At 41.4% G+C, this 20,391-nt stretch overlaps 1 protein-coding gene across 2 annotated transcripts in view; it reads left to right on the top strand.

Moving 5' to 3' along the window:
• Positions 1-20,391, top strand: part of BAHD1 (bromo adjacent homology domain containing 1) — an 81,983-nt gene that overhangs the window by 45,256 nt on the left and 16,336 nt on the right. For both annotated transcript variants that reach the window (XM_061611442.1, XM_061611441.1), the window contains one exon: positions 14,069-15,721. In XM_061611442.1, the coding sequence (XP_061467426.1) occupies positions 14,086-15,721 (1,636 nt within the window). In that variant the 5' untranslated portion in view covers positions 14,069-14,085. The remainder of the gene's footprint in view (positions 1-14,068; positions 15,722-20,391) is intronic.

Below are 20,391 nucleotides of genomic sequence, written 5' to 3'. Positions count from 1 at the left end.
GTGATCCAGTGGACATAGTGTACTTAGACTTTCAAAAAGCGTTTGACAAGGTACCTCACCAAAGGCTTCTGAGGAAGCTTAGCAGTCATGGAATAAGAGGAGAGGTCCTCTTGTGGATAAGGAATTGGTTAAGAAGCAGAAAGCAGAGAGTAGGAATAAACGGCCAGTTCTCCCAATGGAGGGCTGTAGAAAGTGGAGTCCCTCAAGGATCGGTATTGGGACCTGTACTTTTTAACTTGTTCATTAATGACCTAGAATTAGGAGTGAGCAGTGAAGTGGCCAAGTTTGCTGACGACACTAAACTGTTCAGGGTTGTTAAAACAAAAAGGGATTGCGAAGAGCTCCAAAAAGACCTCTCCAAACTGAGTGAATGGGCGGAAAAATGGCAAATGCAATTCAATATAAACAAGTGTAAAATTATGCATATTGGAGCAAAAAATCTTAATTTCACATATACGCTCATGGGGTCTGAACTGGCAGTGACCGACCAGGAGAGAGACCTCGGGGTTGTAGTGGACAGCACGATGAAAATGTCGACCCAGTGTGCGGCAGCTGTGAAAAAGGCAAATTCCATGCTAGCGATAATTAGGAAAGGTCTTGAAAATAAAACAGCCGATATCATAATGCCGTTGTATAAATCTATGGTGCGGCCGCATTTGGAATACTGTGTACAGTTCTGGTCGCCTCATCTCAAAAAGGATATTCTAGAGTTGGAAAAGGTTCAGAAGAGGGCAACCAGAATGATCAAGGGGATGGAGCGACTCCCTTACGAGGAAAGGTTGCAGCATTTGGGGCTTTTTAGTTTAGAGAAAAGGCGGGTCAGAGGAGACATGATAGAAGTGTATAAAATTATGCATGGCATTGAGAAAGTGGATAGAGAAAAGTTCTTCTCCCTCTCTCATAATACTAGAACTCGTGGACTTTCAAAGAAGCTGAATGTTGGAAGATTCAGGACAGACAAAAGGAAGTACTGCTTTACTCAGCGCATAGTTAAACTATGGAATTTGCTCCCACAAGATGCAGTAATGGCCACCAGCTTGGATGGCTTTAAAAGAAGATTAGACAAATTCATGGAGGACAGGGCTATCAATGGCTACTAGCCATGATGGCTGTGCTCTGCCACCCTAGTCAGAGGCAGCATGCTTCTGAAAACCAGTTGCCGGAAGCCTCAGGAGGGGAGAGTGTTCTTGCACTCGGGTCCTGCTTGCGGGCTTCCCCCAGGCACCTGGTTGGCCACTGTGAGAACAGGATGCTGGACTAGATGGGCCACTGGCCTGATCCAGCAGGCTCTTCTTATGTTCTTAAGATAAGACAATGGGAGGTGAAATATATTCTAGCAAATTTCTAGGTGTGCTCTATGTTTTTAATTGACCATGCCCACCTTTCCTTAAGTGGAGTGGTTTAAGCATAGCAGGCTGAAAAAAGGCACCTTGGGCAGGCCAAGTTTGTTTTTTCTAACAGCTAGAGTTATTGCTTAAGTAGCAACATATTGTAATCAGTCTAATTTTACATCAAAGCTGGAGTTTCAGATTCAACTGCTTATGCACCCAAAATAGAAATAGAATATAACCTCCAGTTTGAAACACAAAATGCTGGCTTTACCATCATATGACAGTGACCAATAAAAAGGCTTTGACATTAATAAAAATAAATTTGACACAGATTTCTAGGATGAATAATGTGTGAAATATAATTATGTAGGTTAGATTCTTTGTAGAAACAGTAGTAACACGGGGAAGAAGCAAAGTAAGAAGAACATCAACAAACATACAAAAAATCAGAGCTTAGAAAAGTTATTTTTTTGAACTACAACTCCCATCAGCCTAATCCAGTGGCCATGCTAGCTGGGGCTGATGGGAGTTGTAGTTCAAAAAAGTAACTTTTCCAAGCTCTGGAAAAAATGTTATTCTCCATCTTTGGAGATGCAGTCCTGATTGCAGGTGTTGCCACCACTCACCATATGCTCAGAGGCACACCAAATTCTTCCAAGCTACACAGGAAGTGGATTGGACTGTGAGAGACCAACCCAAATTATGTTTGCATTTTTACAAATTTGTAGGGCAGTACAGTATCTCAGAGATGTGGTCAGGTCTCCTGCTTCCCTGATGCATTCATTGTAGCTGCCCAATTTCCCTGCTTTTAAAAATTTGATAGAAACATCTGTTGCCTATAGGTACATTCTTAAACCGCAAGGGTTTTTTGCCTATCAGTGAATATCTTCACTGGTGTCTGGAAGCATGTAACACTCTTTTGCTTGTCTTTTTTTTTACAATAATTTTTATTCAAATTTTCATAAAACATACAAAACAAAATCATAAAACATTCAAAGACAAAAAACAAAACAAAACAAAAATGATTAAACAAAAAAATAAAATGTTGACTTCCCATTTGTCGCAGATCAAATCAGTTGTAGGTCTACAATATATAACAATCCTGTCTCTTAAATTATATTATAAAATCACTTTCCTCCAGTAGTTATCTTAATTAATCATCAAATCTCATAAACATTACTCTATTCTTTCCACAAAAAGTCAAAGAGAGGTTTCAATTCTTTAAGAAATATATCTATCAATTTTTCTCCAAATAAACATGTTGATTAATCCATCTCGTTAATAATAATAATCTTATTGTCATAACCATAGTCCAAATAAACATATCGATTAATCCATCTCATCAAAATCTGTTAGGTCCAATAATTTCAATAGCCATTATTCCATTATCCATATTAATTCCATCTTCCATCTTCAATAGTCCTGTTAAGTCCTGTAATTTCAGTGTCCAATCTTCCATTATCAGTATTCCATAATAATCTTGCTGTCATAGCCATAGTCATATAATAAGAGTCTGATGGGAATTTCCTCTATCCCAAATATTTTCTTGCCATCAATTCTGAATAAGTTGCTGAAATATTGTTGTAAAGTCATATCTGTGTTCTTCTTTTTTACAAAATGCACTGGCTCATCTCTTGAGAGTTTTTCCATTGTCACATGGCTGCAGTTAATTCCATAGATTTTCTCGATATCAAGCTCCATCACGTCATTCCAGTCCAGAAGATTATCCAAGCCATTGATAACTTTATCTCTAATATCTTCATTAATTTCTTCAGAGATAACGTTAAATTCCAAACAGTAGATTTTATTTCTAATATCCATAAACTCCAGATCTTTTTCTAATTCCACATTTGTTCCAATCTCCAGGGCTTGTATCTTCCCTTTATTTTTTCTTTTCTCATCTCTGATCTCATTCTCCTCTCTCACAGGGTCCCCTATTTCTTTAAGCTCCTGCGTCATTTTGCTCAGTTCAATTTTCAGCTCCTTACTGCCCTGTCACAGGGTTTGTTTCGTTATCTCAATCTCATCCATTATTTTCTGAAACATAATTACTTCCAGATTCTCAGCCACTTTCTTGATTGCCATTTTTAAAACCACGAAAACAAAACAAAACAAAAATAAAGAAGAACCACTTCTTATTTCAGCAACAATTGGGTTAATATTCCAGGCTTGATGACATCACAGTATAAACAGAGCAGCCTGCCTTATCTCTCTATGTTCAAGAACACAAAACAAATTTAGTTCCCAGCATCAAAACAGTTAGTGGCGTCGTGAAGAAGCAGATTCGTCAAAATAAAATAGACCAAAAAGAGAATAGTCCCAGACAATATAATGTTCCTCGGAATAGAAATCCCTCTTCTGTTTATATCTTTAGAATGCACTTCCAGGACAGCTTTTTGCAATAGAAACAGAGATAAGCTGTTAATTTCGTGAATAACAGAGAAGAGTTATAGCTCACCCAGAAGTTCTTTAAAGCTGATTCATTTGACAAATCTCTTTTTGCTGCAACAATTTAAACCAAGTAAAAAAAATAATAGAAAGAAGGGTGCTTGCCTGTTAGTCCGTTTTCTCTTTGAAGAAAAGATAAACGTATCGCATTAATCAGATAGAGCTTGTTCGGAAGTCCGTCCGGCATTGCTGGCTGGACCTTTTCTCATAAATTAATGAAATCCAGTCCTTCCAACAAAAACAGGCTTTTGAGGTTGATCTCTATGTTTCTCCCTACCCGGGAGAAATTTCATCAGTCAAAAAAAAAATGTTCTGACTGATTTATATCTGAATAAGCTTCTTTTGAGGCGGGAGCCCGTCTCAAAAGCAGGCACAAGCGAAGTCACCCTTCCCGGAAGTCACTCTTTTGCTTGTCTTGACTACAGCCCTTGCCCCTTCAAGCTGTTCTTCACACCTCTCAAGGATGTGAACCTAAAATTCTGCTGTTTACAAACTCAGTGCTTGTGTTGTAGTTTTGCATACATGAAATATCCAGAGCACTCAGTGGAGATAACCATTTGGATTCCCTTTTCATACTGTTGTCTCAAAGCATGCTTTTTAAAAGGCAGCCTGTGTATGCTTTTTAAAATAGGTTATTTTAAATGTAAGTATTGCTTTTTCACATCCATTTCACACCCGCTTTTTCACATCCATTTCAAATTCAGTTCACAAATTGAAAAATAACAATGGCTGCATTCACATGTGATAATTTCCCCTGGTGCAAGTGGGATGGACAAACTTTGAAGTGGGCTTCCCAGAGATCGTGATTTGTTTTTCACCAACAAGCCACAATTGCTAGCCAACCTCAAGTTTAAACTTGACTTGGAATTTACATGTGCAGATTATTATGTGTACTTCCCAGATTATTGGCCATCCACTTCTGATCTGTGCTCATCTTCCCTCTATTGCTACTCTGCAAATCCTCTTTGCCTTTCTTCCATTTTGAACTCTATCTTCCCTTTCACTCTGGATGCATGTACTCTCATTCTTCTGTAATAGAAGTGAGCAATTTATTCAGTTCCAGATTAGAAATCTGCATATTTTAGATGCCTTTGAGCACTATTTACATATTTTCATGAATGTGACAGATGTTGAAGTATAGTTGTTAGACATATGGCATTTAACCTAAAATATTATTCTGAAATTGTTATCCACGTCGGTGAACAACATTGAATCAGCTGTTATGTTTTCCTTCTTCAGGCAATTCAGAATGCTTCTGCTAAGGAATTTGTTCTCTTCCCACCTCTGCCATCAGGTCATACCAGATAAATTCCTTTTTCACTTTCTGTAACAATCTCAGACTAAGAGACTTATAATTTACAATGGAGACACAAAATTTATCATTTATGTAGCCTTTTTTCAGCATACTAACAAACTGTGCAATTACCATGTATTTCTAACATTCAAAACAATATGCAACTCACTAGGAATTGAAATATAGAAGCAAGCTGTATGTTGAGCATTTGAATAAATTCAACTTTTGCCACAGCAAAGAATAGAAATGTGTAGCGTATCTTAAAATTGCACCGGCTGCGTGAGCTGGAATATCGTGTCTTTTTAATCAAGATGTTTTGAGTGTGATGATAAAAAGTGAAATTTGAGAACTCCAAGAGGGATTAGAAAAAGTTACAACAATGATTCAAAGGCGGGCTTTGGGGTTTTGTTTTGTTTTTAAAAAGGACTAATTCAAGTGGTAGAGCATTGTCATGAGAAGCATCAGTTTCATCATTTCACCATTCAGCCTGGTTTGAAAGAAGTATTTCAACGAGTCTTTGCTTAAATCTTGGAAGATTTTACATCTTTCTCTCTAGACCCTTACAAGTCAGAGAGTAAATGTATTTATAACAATACTAACTTTATTTTAGAATCTCTTCTAATTCAACACCTTTTCAATGTTTGTCTTGCTGTATGCACATATAATGGATGATGTTAATACTGGGGGGGGGGGAAACTATGGTTTCTTCTGAGCATTACTTGTGCACCTCACATTTTCAGTCAACTATATTAAATAAGGCTCTTGATAGCCAGCTTGTAACGGTGGGTACTGAAAGGTTTTGCCAGCCCTTTTGCAAGTCTTTGGGGCAGCTTCATAAAAAGCTGCCTTTTATACCAGGTCAGACTTATCCATATAGCCCAGTATTATCTCCATCGATAAGCAGTGGCTCTCCAGGGACTCAGGCAGCCGTCTTTCACATCACCTGCTACCTTTTAACTGGCAATGCCAGGGATTGAATTGGGGACCTTCTGCATGCAAAACATGCGTTCTGCCACTAAGCTATGGTTTCTGTGAGGGCAGGCTGGATTTCATGGAGCTGGTTTTGTTCAGATGTTCCTCTGTTGCTTCACTTCAACTGTAGCTTGAATATTGTTAAACTTTGGAGTGAAGTTTTCTTCCCTTCGGGATAAAGCTTGGTGATTTTTTTATAGTGTCAAGGAAAATATGCCATTGTCTGTGTCGGTTATGTGCTCCTATCAAACAATTCATAGCATTGCTAACTTGGCCAGAAGTTAAGCCTAGCCAGCAGTGCAATATTCTTAAGGATGTAAAAACATGCAATTAAAAGTGAAGTCCAAAGGAAGGTGCAAGCCTACCACAGCAGGCTCCTGCAAGTGGTGTGTCTGCAACTACTACCTATGTTCTAATGTGCTTGCCTCATGGTCTTAAAATCAAACATTCCAGCAAAAGCACTGGGTTTGATAACAGCATGGTGTGTCCTGTAATTTACAGTGGAGCATGATTGCTTGACAGTGATATAATTGCTAGGATGGGGTACGCACCCACAGAGATTCAAAGTACCCATATGTTTGCAGATATAGTTGTCAACAAGAAACGAAAAAGCTGCTTACTCCACATATGCTTGCATTTTTGGTCTGACTAAAAAGAGTGCTTATCAGTGGTTCCTTCTCAAACTGGGCAGAAGTAACGAGTGGGGTACCACAGGGCTCGGTCCTGGGCCCAGTGCTCTTTAACATTTTTATTAATGACTTGGATGAGGAGGTACCAAGCATACTTATCAGATTGCAGATGATACAGAATTGGGGGGCATAGCTAATACCGTGGAAGACAGAAACAAAATTCAAAGGGGCCTTGATAGGCTGGAGCATTGGGCTGAAAACAACAGAATGAAATTCAACAGGGATAAATGCAAAGTTCTACACTTAGCAAAAAGAAACCAAATGCACAGTTATAAGATGGGGGATACTTGGCTCAGCAGTACGAAATGCGAGAAGGATCTTGGAATTGTCATTGATCACAAGTTGAATATGAGCCAACAGTGTGATGTGGCTGCAAAAAAGGCAAATGCTATATTAGGCTGCATTAACAGAAGTATTGTTTCTAAATCGCGTGAAGTACTAGTTCCCCTTCTATTTAGCACTGGTTAGGCCTCATCTTGAGTACTGCGTCCAGTTCTGGTCTCCACACTTCAAGAAGGATGCAGACAAACTAGAACGGGTTCAGAGGAAGGCAACAAAGATGATCAGGGGACTGGAAACCAAGCCCTATGAGGAGCGACTGAAAGAACTGGGCATGTTTAGCCTAGTTAAGAGAAGACTGAGGGGAGATATGATAGCACTCTTCAAGTACATGAAAGGTTGTCACATAGAGGAGGGCCGGGATCTCTTCTCGATCGTCCCAGAGTGCAGGACACAGAATAATGGGCTCAAGTTGCAGGAAGCCAGATTTCAACTGGACATCAGGAAAAACTTCCTAACTGTTAGAACCATACGACAATGGAACCAATTACCTAGAGAGGTAGTGGGCTCTCCGACATTGGAGGCATTCAAGAGGCAGCTGGACAGCCATCTGTTGGGAATGCTTTGATTTGGATTCCTGCATTGAGCAGGGGGTTGGACTCGATGGCCTTGTAGGCCCCTTCCAACTCTACTATTCTATGATCACCGGCGGGTTCTCCGTTGGTTATGTGATAGCTAGAAAGAGCTGCAGCTCTCCTTGGCACAGTTTTCTAGAGCTGAGCAGTGAGGAAAATGCCAGTTTTAGAAATGCCCCTTATTCATAGCTGTACTTTGCAGTGGAAGCAAGGATGTAGGAACCGACTTCTAGGAATTTGTCTCTGTGTGTAACTTTTTGCATTTCCAGTTGTTGGTTTTTAAAAGGATTTTTTTATGGATTGGAAGGAGGAATGAAATGGTGCTGGACTGAAACTAAAGATGAGGCTTCAGATCTACAGTTTTAAATATCCCAAGTGGCAACTGTTGTTTGATTTTGGGGTGCTACTAACACTAGGGCTCCCCATCATGTCCCCAATTCTAGGGCAGGGGGTGCAGAAGATGGATCTGTTGAGTGATTTGCAGTAGATCAGCAAGGGCTAGCAACAACTAAAAATCTCCCCACCCCCAAATTAGACTGACGAGAAAGAGGGTTGGGTGGGAAGGAACCAGGAGTGGATTTTGGTGTGAAAGGACTTATGAGTTTAGGTTACATGCACACTAGTTCTTTCAAAAGCAGCCGGAGTGTTTTCAAACATATTTGCCCATGGCTGGACACATCTCCCTTCCTCACTGTTGATTAAGGCGCCCACAGCAAAGTGTATGGCAAATCACTGTGTTTTTATTGCAAATGCAAAGTGTTTTTATTGGACAAGCCTGCAGTGGCAATGCTGTTGATGGCTAATCAGTTTTGAAGACTGTGTAAAGCTGACTTTAAGGTAAAATGTGCATGAGCTACAACTTCTGAGGTTTTGGAATAAAAGGGGTTGGAATTTGACTAATGTAGTATGCCCCCGCTTTCAGATGTAGAGATGCACTGAAGCCAGCGAAACTGCCACTGTGTCTTCCCATATTTCTGGCACTGATCACAAATTTCTGGGCTGAACATTTGCTGAGTCACTATTTTGCACCTGGCCCAAGTTGGTGGACCTCAGGGTTTTAGTGAAAAGGAAGTAGATCCTTCAAACCAGATGTCTGCACACTCTTGCTCTAGGGGCTTTGTGCAACTCTGAGGAGTAAGCACATTGCCACACTTTCAGAACGTGCACACGTCTGTCCACTAGGTTTGCCAGATTAAGTACTGGGTACTTAAGTACTTTGTGAAAGTAGAATTTTGATGGGTTGTGTGAGAAGTTCTCCCTAAAGGCCTGAAAGCTCTGGCCAAATTTAAACTGACAAGTTTCCTCATTGTGCCTGTATTTATCTACTTGGTTGTCTATACTAATAATATGTAAATTGGTTTTAAACTTGCTTGCCATAGTTTCCTTTAGAACCCTGGGAATTGGAATGATTGCTATTGCGTCTCCTTAATACCAGAACAACATCCAAATGCATAATTGTGTTTTATAATGTTAGCTTGAGCATTATTATTGAGATGCTGTGTGAAGAAATGCTGTCTTCTGTTTTTCCTGCATCTTTCAACATTCAGCTTTATTGGATGCCCCCAAGTTCTAGTGCCAGAGAGAAAAACTTGTCTCTATCCACTTTCTCCATGCCATGCATAATTTTATACACTTCTATCGTGTTCCCCCTTACTTGCCTTTTCTCTGAACTGAAAAGCCCCAGATCATAGAATCATAACTGGAAGGGGCCTTAAAGGCCATCAAGTCCAACCCTCTACTCAGTGCACGAATCCAACATAAAGCATACCCAACGACAGCCTCTTGAATGCCTCCAGTGTTGGAGAGCCCACAACCTCCCTAGATAATTGGTTCCATTGGCATATTGCTCTAACTGCGAGGAAGTTTCTCCTGATGTTCAGGTGAAATGCGGCATCCTGTAACTTGAGCCCATTCTGTGTCCTGTATTATTTATTATTATTATTATTATTTATTAGACTTTTATACTGCCCGACTAGCTATAGCTCTCTGGGCGGTGAACACAAGATACAAAAAAATCACACAATATAATACAGCAAAAACATATAAAAATAAGAACAATCTGAAATCAATTACAACAACATTTAAAAATTAAGTTAACTTAAATTAAAATGCCTCGGAAAAGAGGAAGGTTTTAACTTGGCGCCTAAAAGAAGGCAACGTCGGCGCCAAGCGCACCTCCTCGGGGGGACTGTTCCACAGTTCAGGGGCCACCACTGAGAAGGCCCTAGATCTTGTCACCACCCTCCGGGCTTCTCTATGAGTTGGAACCCGGAGGAGGGCCTTTGTAGTAGAGCATAGTGTACAAGCCGGTTCGTAGCGGGAGAGGCGTTCCAACAGGTATTGTGGTCCCGCGCCGTATAAGGCTTTATAGGTTAATACCAACACTTTGAATCTAGCCCGGAAGCATATTGGCAGCCAGTGCAAGCGAGCCAGAACAGGTGTTATATGCTCGGACCGCTTGGTCCTTTTTAACAATCTGGCCGCCGCATTTTGCACTAGCTGAAGCTTCCGAACTGTCTTCAAAGGCAGCCCTACGTAGAGCGCATTGCAGTAATCCAAACGCGAGGTTACCAGAGCATGTACGACTGATGTAAGGTCCTCCTTGCTCAAATAGGGACGTAGCTGGGCTACCAACCAAAGTTGGTAGAACGCATTCCGTGCCACCGAGGCTACTTGAGCCTCAAGTGAGAGGGAAGAGTCTAAAAAGATTCCCAGACTACGAACCCGCTCCTTTAGGGGGAGTGTAACCCCATCCAGGATAGGGTATGTATCCACCATCCGATCAGAGAAACCATGCACCAACAGCATCTCAGTCTTGTCAGGATTGAGCCTCAGTTTGTTAGCTCTCATCCAGTCCATTGTCGTGGCCAATGTACTCTGGGAGATCCTGGCCCTCTGTATTACAACCTTTCAAGTACAGTAGGGCCCCGCTTCTTGGCACCCTGCTTTTTGGCGTTCTGCTAATATGGTGCCAGCAGGGCGATCAGCTGGAGGGGAGGCTGGAGCTCCCCACACTCCAGCTGATCTCACCCGAGGAGGGGAAAGCGCACTACAGTTGATCTCCTCTTCTGGCACGATCAGAGTCCCGCGCTGGAGCTGATCGCGCTGGAGGAGGGAAAGATCAGCTGTAGCATGCTACAGCTGATTTTCTCCTCCAGCATGATAAGTGGGTTAGGTTCCAGACCCCCGAGCTACAGCTGATCTGCTTTTCAGCGCTTTTCGCTTTTCGGGGCCGGTCTTGAACCTAACCTGCCATATGAGTAGGGCCCTACTGTACTTGAAGTGTGCTATTGTATCTCCACTCAATCTCTTCTCAAGGCTAAACATGCCCAGTTCTTTCAGTCTCTCCTCATAGGGCTTTGTTTCCAGTCCCCTGATCATCTTTGTTGCCCTGCTCTGAACCTGTTCCAGTTTGTCTGCATCCTTCCTAAAGGGCAGTGTCCAGAACTAGATGCAGTGCTGAGTATGAGGCTCAAGATGTGGCCTTTTTTTTGCAGCCACTTCACACTATTGGCTCAAGTGTAGGAAGCCTAGGAAATCTAGAAATGCTGCAGTCTTTCCTCATAGGAGAGTTGCTCCACCCCCTTGGTTGCCCTTTTCTGAACCTTTTCCAGCTCTACAGTATCCTTTTTGAAGTGTGGTGACCAGGACTGTACACAGTATTCCAAATGCAGCCGCACCATAGATTTATATAGCAGCATTATGCTATTGGCAGGATTTTTTTTTCAATACTTTTCCTAATGATCCCTAGCATAGAATTTGCCTTTTTCACAGCTGGCGCCCATTGGGTCCACATCTTGTTTAAGCTAACTAACCATAGCTAATTTCAAAACATAGTTTGTGAACCTGTCTTGTTTCAGCTAACTGTAGAGGATGGCTTAGAGTTCAGATACAGCACTAAACTGTTGCTAATTGAAATTAGAAGCAGAAATGTCCAAACTCCTTGCGGTCATGCCTGAAGGTGGGGGGGGGGAGTGCACATACCCAAGGCTTTTACTTGTAACAAACCATCGTTTATCATTGTGTCTAAACTTGGTTAAGATGTACAGTGTGGGAGAAAATAAATTGCATGTGCTAATGTGTTAAAATACAGCCTAGTGTTTGGTGCTTGTGGTTTATGGTATGTAGGAGATGCATGTGGGCTTGAAATCCCCCCCCCATTTTAATGGATTTTCATGTTTTAAGAATTGTATTTTATTTTCTGTTGTATGGTCACAGCTGGTGGAAATCTTGGTGAAAGTTACTGTAAATGTTCTCACTCCTTTGAGAAAATATAATGGCCTGCACCAAGATTCAGATAGCTGAATTGTCAGTCAATAGAGCAGCAGTGATGTGTCAAAATAAGTCAAATATCTTTAGCAGAAGGAGCTGTCTTTGCCCTGCATTTGTAAAACCTGTTGGGTCCTAGAGACATTTTCTAGAGAAAAAGAGGCTTGTCAGCAACCTAATCTTTTTAAGCACCTTGTCACTGGCCTAAACCTAGAGGTTATTCCAAAAAGTTCAGCAAGATGGGGGAGCAGATTTGTTTTAGTTGCAGTTGACTTCCTCAGGGCGGTCTAAATATGGTGTTGATCGTCTAAAGTCACAATTTGGGTTGTTCCATATGGAGGCTTTTTCTTTTCTTAGGGATAAGAAGCTATAAGATAATAGAAACTGAAAGTCAATAGCCCTGTAGTAGTTGGAGGTTATCCATTAATTGGAAGAAGAAACAAATGTTTGGTCTCTGTTGCTCCTGCAGGAGGAAGTAGAGGGTTTTCATCTCACTTTTCAGCAGATAAAATGTGTGGAAAACATCAGTGGGTGACCAAGGACCAAACTACACACGAGATGCTCTTGCCGGGTGGGCCCTGTGTTGTTGTTTTTAACTAAAAGCAACCTTTGGAAGTTGAGTGAAGGCTGTCTTTGGAGGATATTCCCTGGGGAGAGGGGCTGTGCAGAGTTGGGATAGCTGCACCTTTTCCACTTACGGGCAAAAAAGAGCTGAGGGTGCGTTTCAGAGACTTTTCCTGGTTGCGGCTAGTTGGATTTAAAGGGAAAAGCAGACTTTTCTGGATGGCCTTTTCCTATCTGATACGATGTACGCTTTGCTTTGTGATTGAAATACAAAATGTGTTGTAGGTAGAAGCCCTCACTTGGAAGCTTGGCATACAAATTGGGGGCTGCAGCAGCAAGTCTGTACCTGTGGAATGTCAGTTGCTATTTCTTGGAGTCTTATTACTTGTCCTTTTTAAAACAGGAAGTTTCCACATGCAGTGATGCATTATTCTGGATGTTTTTTCAAGTGGATCACAAAACTCTTGAGACAGAAGAATGGCTGTAAATAAATCCACAAATTGTGTAAATCCTAGTCATCCAGCTAGAGCTCCTGGCCCCAGTTGGTGGACCTTCAGCTAGAGCTGCAGAGATGTTAATCTAACCCACCTAATAAATCTGAAGTAGTCTAACCACCCAAAGATGTTCTCTTGTGAGTGGCCTTTACCAACTTACAAATATGCCCACAGAGTTTTACTATCCTGCCCCGCCTCCCCCAACACATCTGTGTTAGCAATATGTACCTAAAGACAGTGGAGGGAGAACAAACCTTTGTAAAGGGTGTCCATGCATGGACACCCTTTCCAAAGTGATTCTTTCTTACCACAACATGCAACCAAGTGTCATACTTTTTTCCTCCCTCTACCTTTCCAGCACTACGGTGCGCTTTTGCTCAGGCCCATTGCATTTCCCCCCAGGGATTCCCTGGCCCATGCCACCATTTCTCTGTTCCCTTTTGATGCTTTTTATACAAATTGACACTCAAATAAGTTACGAGCAGATTTTTAGAGCTTTTTAACAGCATTTATTAAACACGAATTAAGTGACACACTCCAGGATCCCAATTCCCAAACACCAGATTAAATTTTTAAAGCAGATTGCCCACAAAATAGCTACTTCTGCTGAAGAGCCATTTGATCATTAACATACGATGACACCAAAGGGAGGAAATGCGGCTGTTCAGTACCGTATATAGCATATAGTGCTGGCTATATATAATCAAGTAAAAAAAATGGCTTTCCCATTCTTGTCCCACAAAGTGAGTTTCTCAGTTCTGTGGGAGAGCTCCTGCAAATGAAGGATTCTAATTGAAAATAGAGATAGACATGATTTTAATATAGTAACAACATCTTCAATACAATTCACTAGCTGACCTTATTGGGGTAGCACATATCTGGATAGAAGAGAGGGAGGCTTAGTAGATAAGCACTGGGCCTTTAGCTTTGTGTGTAATTATCAGCTGTGTGGTTTGAAATAAAGCTACATCTTTAATTTGGCTGAAAAGCTATCCCTCACCGAAAGTATCTACATTTTGTATTTCCCAGGCGTATTGAGTGAGGAAGCATTTCTCTACCAGTGATATTAAGACATTTTCCTCTTTGTTCTCAGGGGTGGACATTGATCCTATGACGCATGCCTGGAAGAAACAGCTCCTACTTCTGAAACACTCAGCTGGTTCTGCTGGCCGAGCTTTGTCACCGATTGACGGTGGGAGAATGGATAGGACTGAGGCGGAGGATATCAAGCAAGGAAATGGCACCGAAGGGCAAAACTGCCTGAGTAGATTTGCAGGCGTGAATAAAAGCAGGAATTCACAGGAACTCAGAAAGACATATCCATTGAGAAAACGTCTCGGCTCATCCGTGGATAAAAAAACATGTTCGGTGCTCCTCACTAGACTGGAAGATGTTGCTGGATCACTGTCGGAGGAGACTCAGAGTGGGATGAAAAGAAGTCTTGCCAATTGTATGGATGACTTCAGACCTGCCTGCCTTCCCAAGCAAGTTCAGGTCGTGAGAGCAGGGAAACAAGATTCTTCTGGGGGGAAATGCACAATAGCTTGTTCTGGAACTGAGCGGGAGGCGCACGACAATGGTTTCTCAGAACCCAGGAAGCGAAGGCTGGCCTCCCTGAATGCAGAGGCAGTGAACAATCTGCTTTTTGAACGGGATGATGGCTTATTAACCGGCAGACGTTTTAGAAAAGATTCCCCCCAAGTCAGTGGAGTTTGTTGCACTAAGAATATATGTTGCAGTACTCAGGGCCCTTGGCCCTTGGTGGAAAAGGAGAGCTCTAAAATAGTGAAAGGAAAGAACCAAAATCGATCAAGTCAGAAGTATGCTTCTTATGACCAGTCGTTGGATGGTGTCTTTGAAGGGAAAGGGCGGGAGGATAGTGGGATTTCCTACCATCCTGCTCCAAAGAGATTGGCCAGTCTCAATGCTGCAGCATTTCTGAAACTGACCCACGAAAAAGACCAGCCACTGAAGCCCAGGAGTAAATCAACTGGAGAGAAAGAAAGAAAGCTGGAAAACCACAATTCCAAATCAAAGCTCAAGTGGGCCAAAGCCAGTGGGAAAACTTGCGTTAAATCCAAAAAGGAAACGTCCACTATAAAAAAAGAGGGTCAGCATAGCTGGCAAGGAATCACTGAGGGGGCATTTAGAAAAGTAGTCCATCAGGATTCTCCTAGAATTTTGGGGAAAGCGGAATCTATCAATTATGAACCGTTACCTAACTCTTGTGAAGGCACAGAAGGTTTCTATCACAGACTGCCTTTGCTAATGGGTGGGCAAGCGTCAATGAAACCTGAATATGGAAGACCTGGAGAGAAATCTCCTACTCCCAAGCAGGAATTTCATCAGCCTTCCTTCCCAGTACCTCAGTTCCATCCTTTGCCCGTGCCAGGAAACCATCTGGATTGTGGCTGTCTGTATGAATCGTCGGACTTGACTCCATTGAATGGGTTTTATGTTTATTATGGCCAAAGTGGATACAATAGTTACACTCATTGCTCAGTTTACCCGAAGGACGAGCTGTCGCAGGCAACGAGTTGTGAGGGGCTTTTGGTATCTCCAGGTTCTTTACCATCAGACCCTTCGTTTCAGCCATTTCACTGGTGTAACTCTCCGTACTGTTGTGGGGAAGGGCCGGCAGTTAACAGTTACAGCCTTTGCGGAGTTATGCATGTACCAGAAAGCAGAATTAGTAGTGTGCATACAGGGCGGAATGGCTACTCCTATAAGATGCCTTTTGCAGCAGGTAAGTCTTAAACAGGGTTTTCCCCACCTTTTAAAAAATAGAAAGAAAATAAAAAACTTGGCTAATGCTACTTAAGTGTACCTGAGAATGTATAACGAACAATGTGGGTTGCCAGCATTTACTGTATCCAGTTGAGAATAAATAAGCTTCGTCTGAATGATTGGGTGCTGGCATACTGTTGTGGCCTTGGATATTGTCATACTTGAAGCAACTGCCTTGTCTTTCTTCCTGGCAAAGTCTCATGCTGTGATACATACTGCCTTTTTAAGGTTGCTCATAGCAGCCCCGATTCTCTTACCAGATGTCTTGAGCTGGATTCACTTTTGGCATGTGGGGTGCACATACTGTGTGCAGTATTTGCCACATGAGATGAAAGACTTGCAAACCTGCAGGCTGCCCAGTGTGGCTATTCAGTCTCAGTTTTTTCTCGAAATAGTTCATTTGTAAAGAGAAACATTTAAATTTAAATGTCTCATTCAAATAGAGAGCCAAATCTTATATTTGGGCTATGCTTGGTTTCCCCAGGTGAGCACCTAATTCCTTTTAGGGGTGTATAGAAGGATATTGTGGAGGATACAGGGGAAACAGCAGCTGCCTGACCTTCCTACAGCTCCACATATCTGGCTGATAATACCTACACTGCATGGCTGATGCCATGTAGAAATGTCAGGGATTCTGAGAGATTTGGCTGGTTGACTCCTTTCCTTTCCTGTTATGTGGAGGGAGGGCAGGTATACAAATTGGAGGACATGCTGAGTAGCGCAAGGAGTTGCTCCTTACTTGCAAGGCACTGTGCACTCCACATGCTCTTCTTCTGCTCCTATATTGAAAAGTCAAATAGCTTTTACATACTGTTTACAAGAGCGGGAAATAAAACAAAGGCAGGCTTGAAAGTAGGTATATAAATATGACTAGCTCACCTGCCCACACATTCTTAGTGACCCTGTTCTTGCTTTGCAGTAAGCCATAGTCTGGAACAAACTATGGTTTACTGTGAATTGTGTGCAATTGTCTCCTCCCTTTGCCAAGCTGGGACAAAATAAATTACAATGGTGGCCTAGCGTTATGTGCAAACCAGTTTCTCTCATGGTTTGTTTCAAGAGAAAGTCTAGGTTTGTTCTTGGCTTCTTTTCCAAGTTTGATTGGAGAGAAACAAACTACAAGCTCTGATTCCCATGTAACAAAGTCAGGTCTGTGGTTTGTTTCTTGATTTGGATAGTAAGCTATAGTTTGTTTCAGACTATAACTTATTGTGATGTGCAAACCAGGTAAATGTATCCTAATCAGAGCTTGGAAAAGTTACTTTTTTGAACTACAACTCCCATCAGTCCAATCCAGTGGCCATGCTGGCTGGGGCTGATGGGAGGTTGTAGTTCAAAAAAGTAACTTTTCCAAGCTCTGATCCTAATCCTAAAGACAAGGAAAACTTTTCCTTGCCGGGATCTTCCTCTTCACTAGCTACCAGGCGAGTAGCTATTTACTAACTTTTCTTAAAATTGATTATGGCTTGGATCTAAGTTCCTGTCAACAGAGTCTGGTGTTTGCCTGTGCACATTTAGGGGCTAGGCTACTTTTTTGGCAAGGGATGCTGTTTTTTCTCCAAGTGGTTTGTGATGCATCGTATCTCACTGCAGAGAGTCCCCGGACATTTTGAGATGCACTTGGGGCTACCATGGGTGTGGGAGGATCAGATGCTTTGATGCATGTTACAAAGTTCTCGTTGTGTTCCTTACGGTTAAGGTCCGTTGTTTTTATAGCGAAATAATTTTGAGTTAAAAAAAAAACACTTCTAATTTCATACAACCCCATTTCTCCAGTAAGTCCGAACACTTGGTTCACTTCCTTAAGCTAAAATTGCAGTGGTTGAATTGCAGTTCAGTTCTAGGGAAGTTACCACCACTTTTTAAAGCTTGAGTGCTAATTTCACCCTCTTGTAGATTTCTGAAATACCAGGGTGGCCAAATTTTCATTCGAAAATCTTCCACTGATTATAAGATACTTCCTGATATCCACTTCTACACATTTAAGTTGTAGTCATGAAAACATATTAATCTAAATTTGAATAGACATCTTTTTACAATCTTGTGGTAAATGATAAGCTTCTTAAATATAAATTAAATATGTGTTACTATTTTAGAAAAATGATACATCTCTTATTTTTAGGTAGCTTACAATACTTATGATGTCAAGGTATATTAGAATTACATGCACATCACACATACCGCACACGCATTGTATTTTTAATAAAAACTTTTTTTGTCATAACTTCTCTTCCCTATCCCACTCAGTCACCACAAAAAGTAAATCTCATCTGGGAAGCAATGGCTGGTGGTGGTTACTGAGTAAATCCATGCTCTCCACAAGCTGGAAGGTAAATGTGCATCTTCTTCATTTGGCAGATAGTCATAGATATCTACAGTTACCATTATGACTCTGAGCTAAGGATCATGTGAAGCTTGCAGAGAGTCAAGCCATTGGTCATCTAGCTTAGTATTGTGTGCTGGCATCAGCTCTCTGGGGTTTCAGACAGGAGTCTTTCCCAGCCCTACTTGCAAGTGCCAGAAATGGGACCTGAGATGTTTTGCATGCAAAACCTGTGCTGTACCCCTGAGTTATGGCCCTTTTACGGAGAGAGTCAAGAGATCAGGTAGTTAGTTACTGGGCACACAACAGGAGTAAAAGGCTCTCCTAGATAATTCAGTGGAGGACATCACTGGTGACTTGACAGTGCCGTCCCCGCTATCAGGCCATAACATAAATACATGAACTATTGTGCTGTATGATGATGACCGATGAAGATAGTTTCCCACAGTTCTTTCTTTCATAAGTTCACAAGCAGTCATAAGATCCGTTTGAAGCGATGAAGTTTACATTAAGTTCAGATTTCATTTTAATCCAGTTTCCACAGGGAAAGCTGAGTTAGTCTGCTGCAGAATAACAGCAAAGTAACTTAAAAATGGCTGAAACTTACTTTTTTACTTACTTTTTAAAAAATGTTACATAAATGTTAAAATAATTAATCCAATTAAGTCATGTTTGGAGTGGGAACTGTTGAAATCAATGAATTTAGGTTAGTCGTTCCATTGATTTCAGTAAGTCTACTTTGAATACGGCTTAGTCATATAAAACTATAGATTTTTATGATTAGAGTTCTTCTCATTTTATCAGCCTTAATAAAATCCATGTGAGGAGATGCCGCAATTCAGTGGTAGAGCACATGTTTTGCATGCATAAAGCTCCAGGTTCAATCCCTAGCACCTCCAGTTAAACAACTGCTGGCAGCAGATCTCTGCCCAGTACCACAGAGAGCTGTCACGAGCTGGAGTAGGCTGGTCTCCCCCAACCTTGGATGCCCAGATGTTGTTGGAAGTACAACCCCACCATCCTTTGGCTATGCTAAATAGAGTTGATGGGGGCTGTGATCTGAGCAACATCCAGGGTTCCACGGTTGGGGGAAGGTGTGAGCAGACTGTACTGGGCTAAGTAAACCAATAAGCTGACTCTGCATAAGGCAGCTTCATATGTAATCTGCTTCAAGTAGAGCTTGTGGTATCTGCAGAGTTGGGCTACAGCTATGTATGCTCTGCATCTTTTGCTTACAGCATGTAAAAGGTTGATTCCAACTATTAAAAACACTTTTCACAGTTGCTGTACGAAGACGTTCTGCACTGGTGTGTCAAGAATAAAAGCTACAGGACTATAAAATTATCTGTCTGTAATAACCGTTATTTACACAATTAATCAATAAAGAGGTGTAATTTCCTCTACCCGAGATGGCAGTTGCCTCTGTGGACATCACTTTCTGGCTGTGCACAGCCATGCTGTGAAAACAGTTTTAAGATTCTCAGGAAAGGGTAACTAATCCAATTAAACTGCTGGAGGGTTGTAGGTGGTTGGATGAAATGTTTAAACTAGGACAATGGGATATGATGGGCTTTATGATTTCCTCCTGTTCCAGGAATATATTGCAATTCTGAAAGAAGCATGTGAACAATGATTGTATTTGTGTAAATATCTGTATGCCGCCATAGTGCAACTTCTTCTGACCTGGTGGATTTATGTACCTTAGAAATTCTACCTTTCACTAAAGACTTAATGTTTGCATAACACACTCAGCAAATTGGGCGGGGGGGGGAGTGTCAGCTTGCCCACAGTGCAGACTCTTTAAAAAGGTGCAGTGCCCCAAATCACATTGTAAATGTGTTTCAAGGGCTTAGTTGAAGTTTAATATACAGAACTAGGAAGGGGTGCTAAATATTTTATTTATTTATTTATTTAAAATGTTTCTATTCCTCCCTTCTACCCTATAATAGGGCACTCAGGGCGGCTTACAAAAATAAAATCAAGCATGTACATAATAAAATTGTAAACAGTAAAATCACAAAAAATTAAAATAAATGTAAAATACATAAAATACAATTAAAATACATAAGATACTACACACACACACACACACACACACTAAAGGGAAAATTTAATGCAGAAGGCATAAATATTTTCAGTACTGCATGGGTACATTTTTAACCTAATCAATTATCAGCTTTCTTAGAAAGAGATGAACTTAAATGAGTGGTGTCATTCTGTCCTGCATAAAATAGAAGGTTCAAGTGGTGGCTGAACATAAGAGGAGCCCTGCTGGATCAGGCCAGCATGGAGCATGATCCCCTGCA

This window comes from Rhineura floridana, chromosome 2 (assembly GCF_030035675.1).
Source record: "Rhineura floridana isolate rRhiFlo1 chromosome 2, rRhiFlo1.hap2, whole genome shotgun sequence".
Taxonomy (NCBI): Eukaryota; Metazoa; Chordata; class Lepidosauria; order Squamata; family Rhineuridae; genus Rhineura; species Rhineura floridana.
The sequence above is the reverse complement of the archived record's forward strand: the minus strand, read 5'-3'. Positions and strand labels throughout refer to the sequence as shown.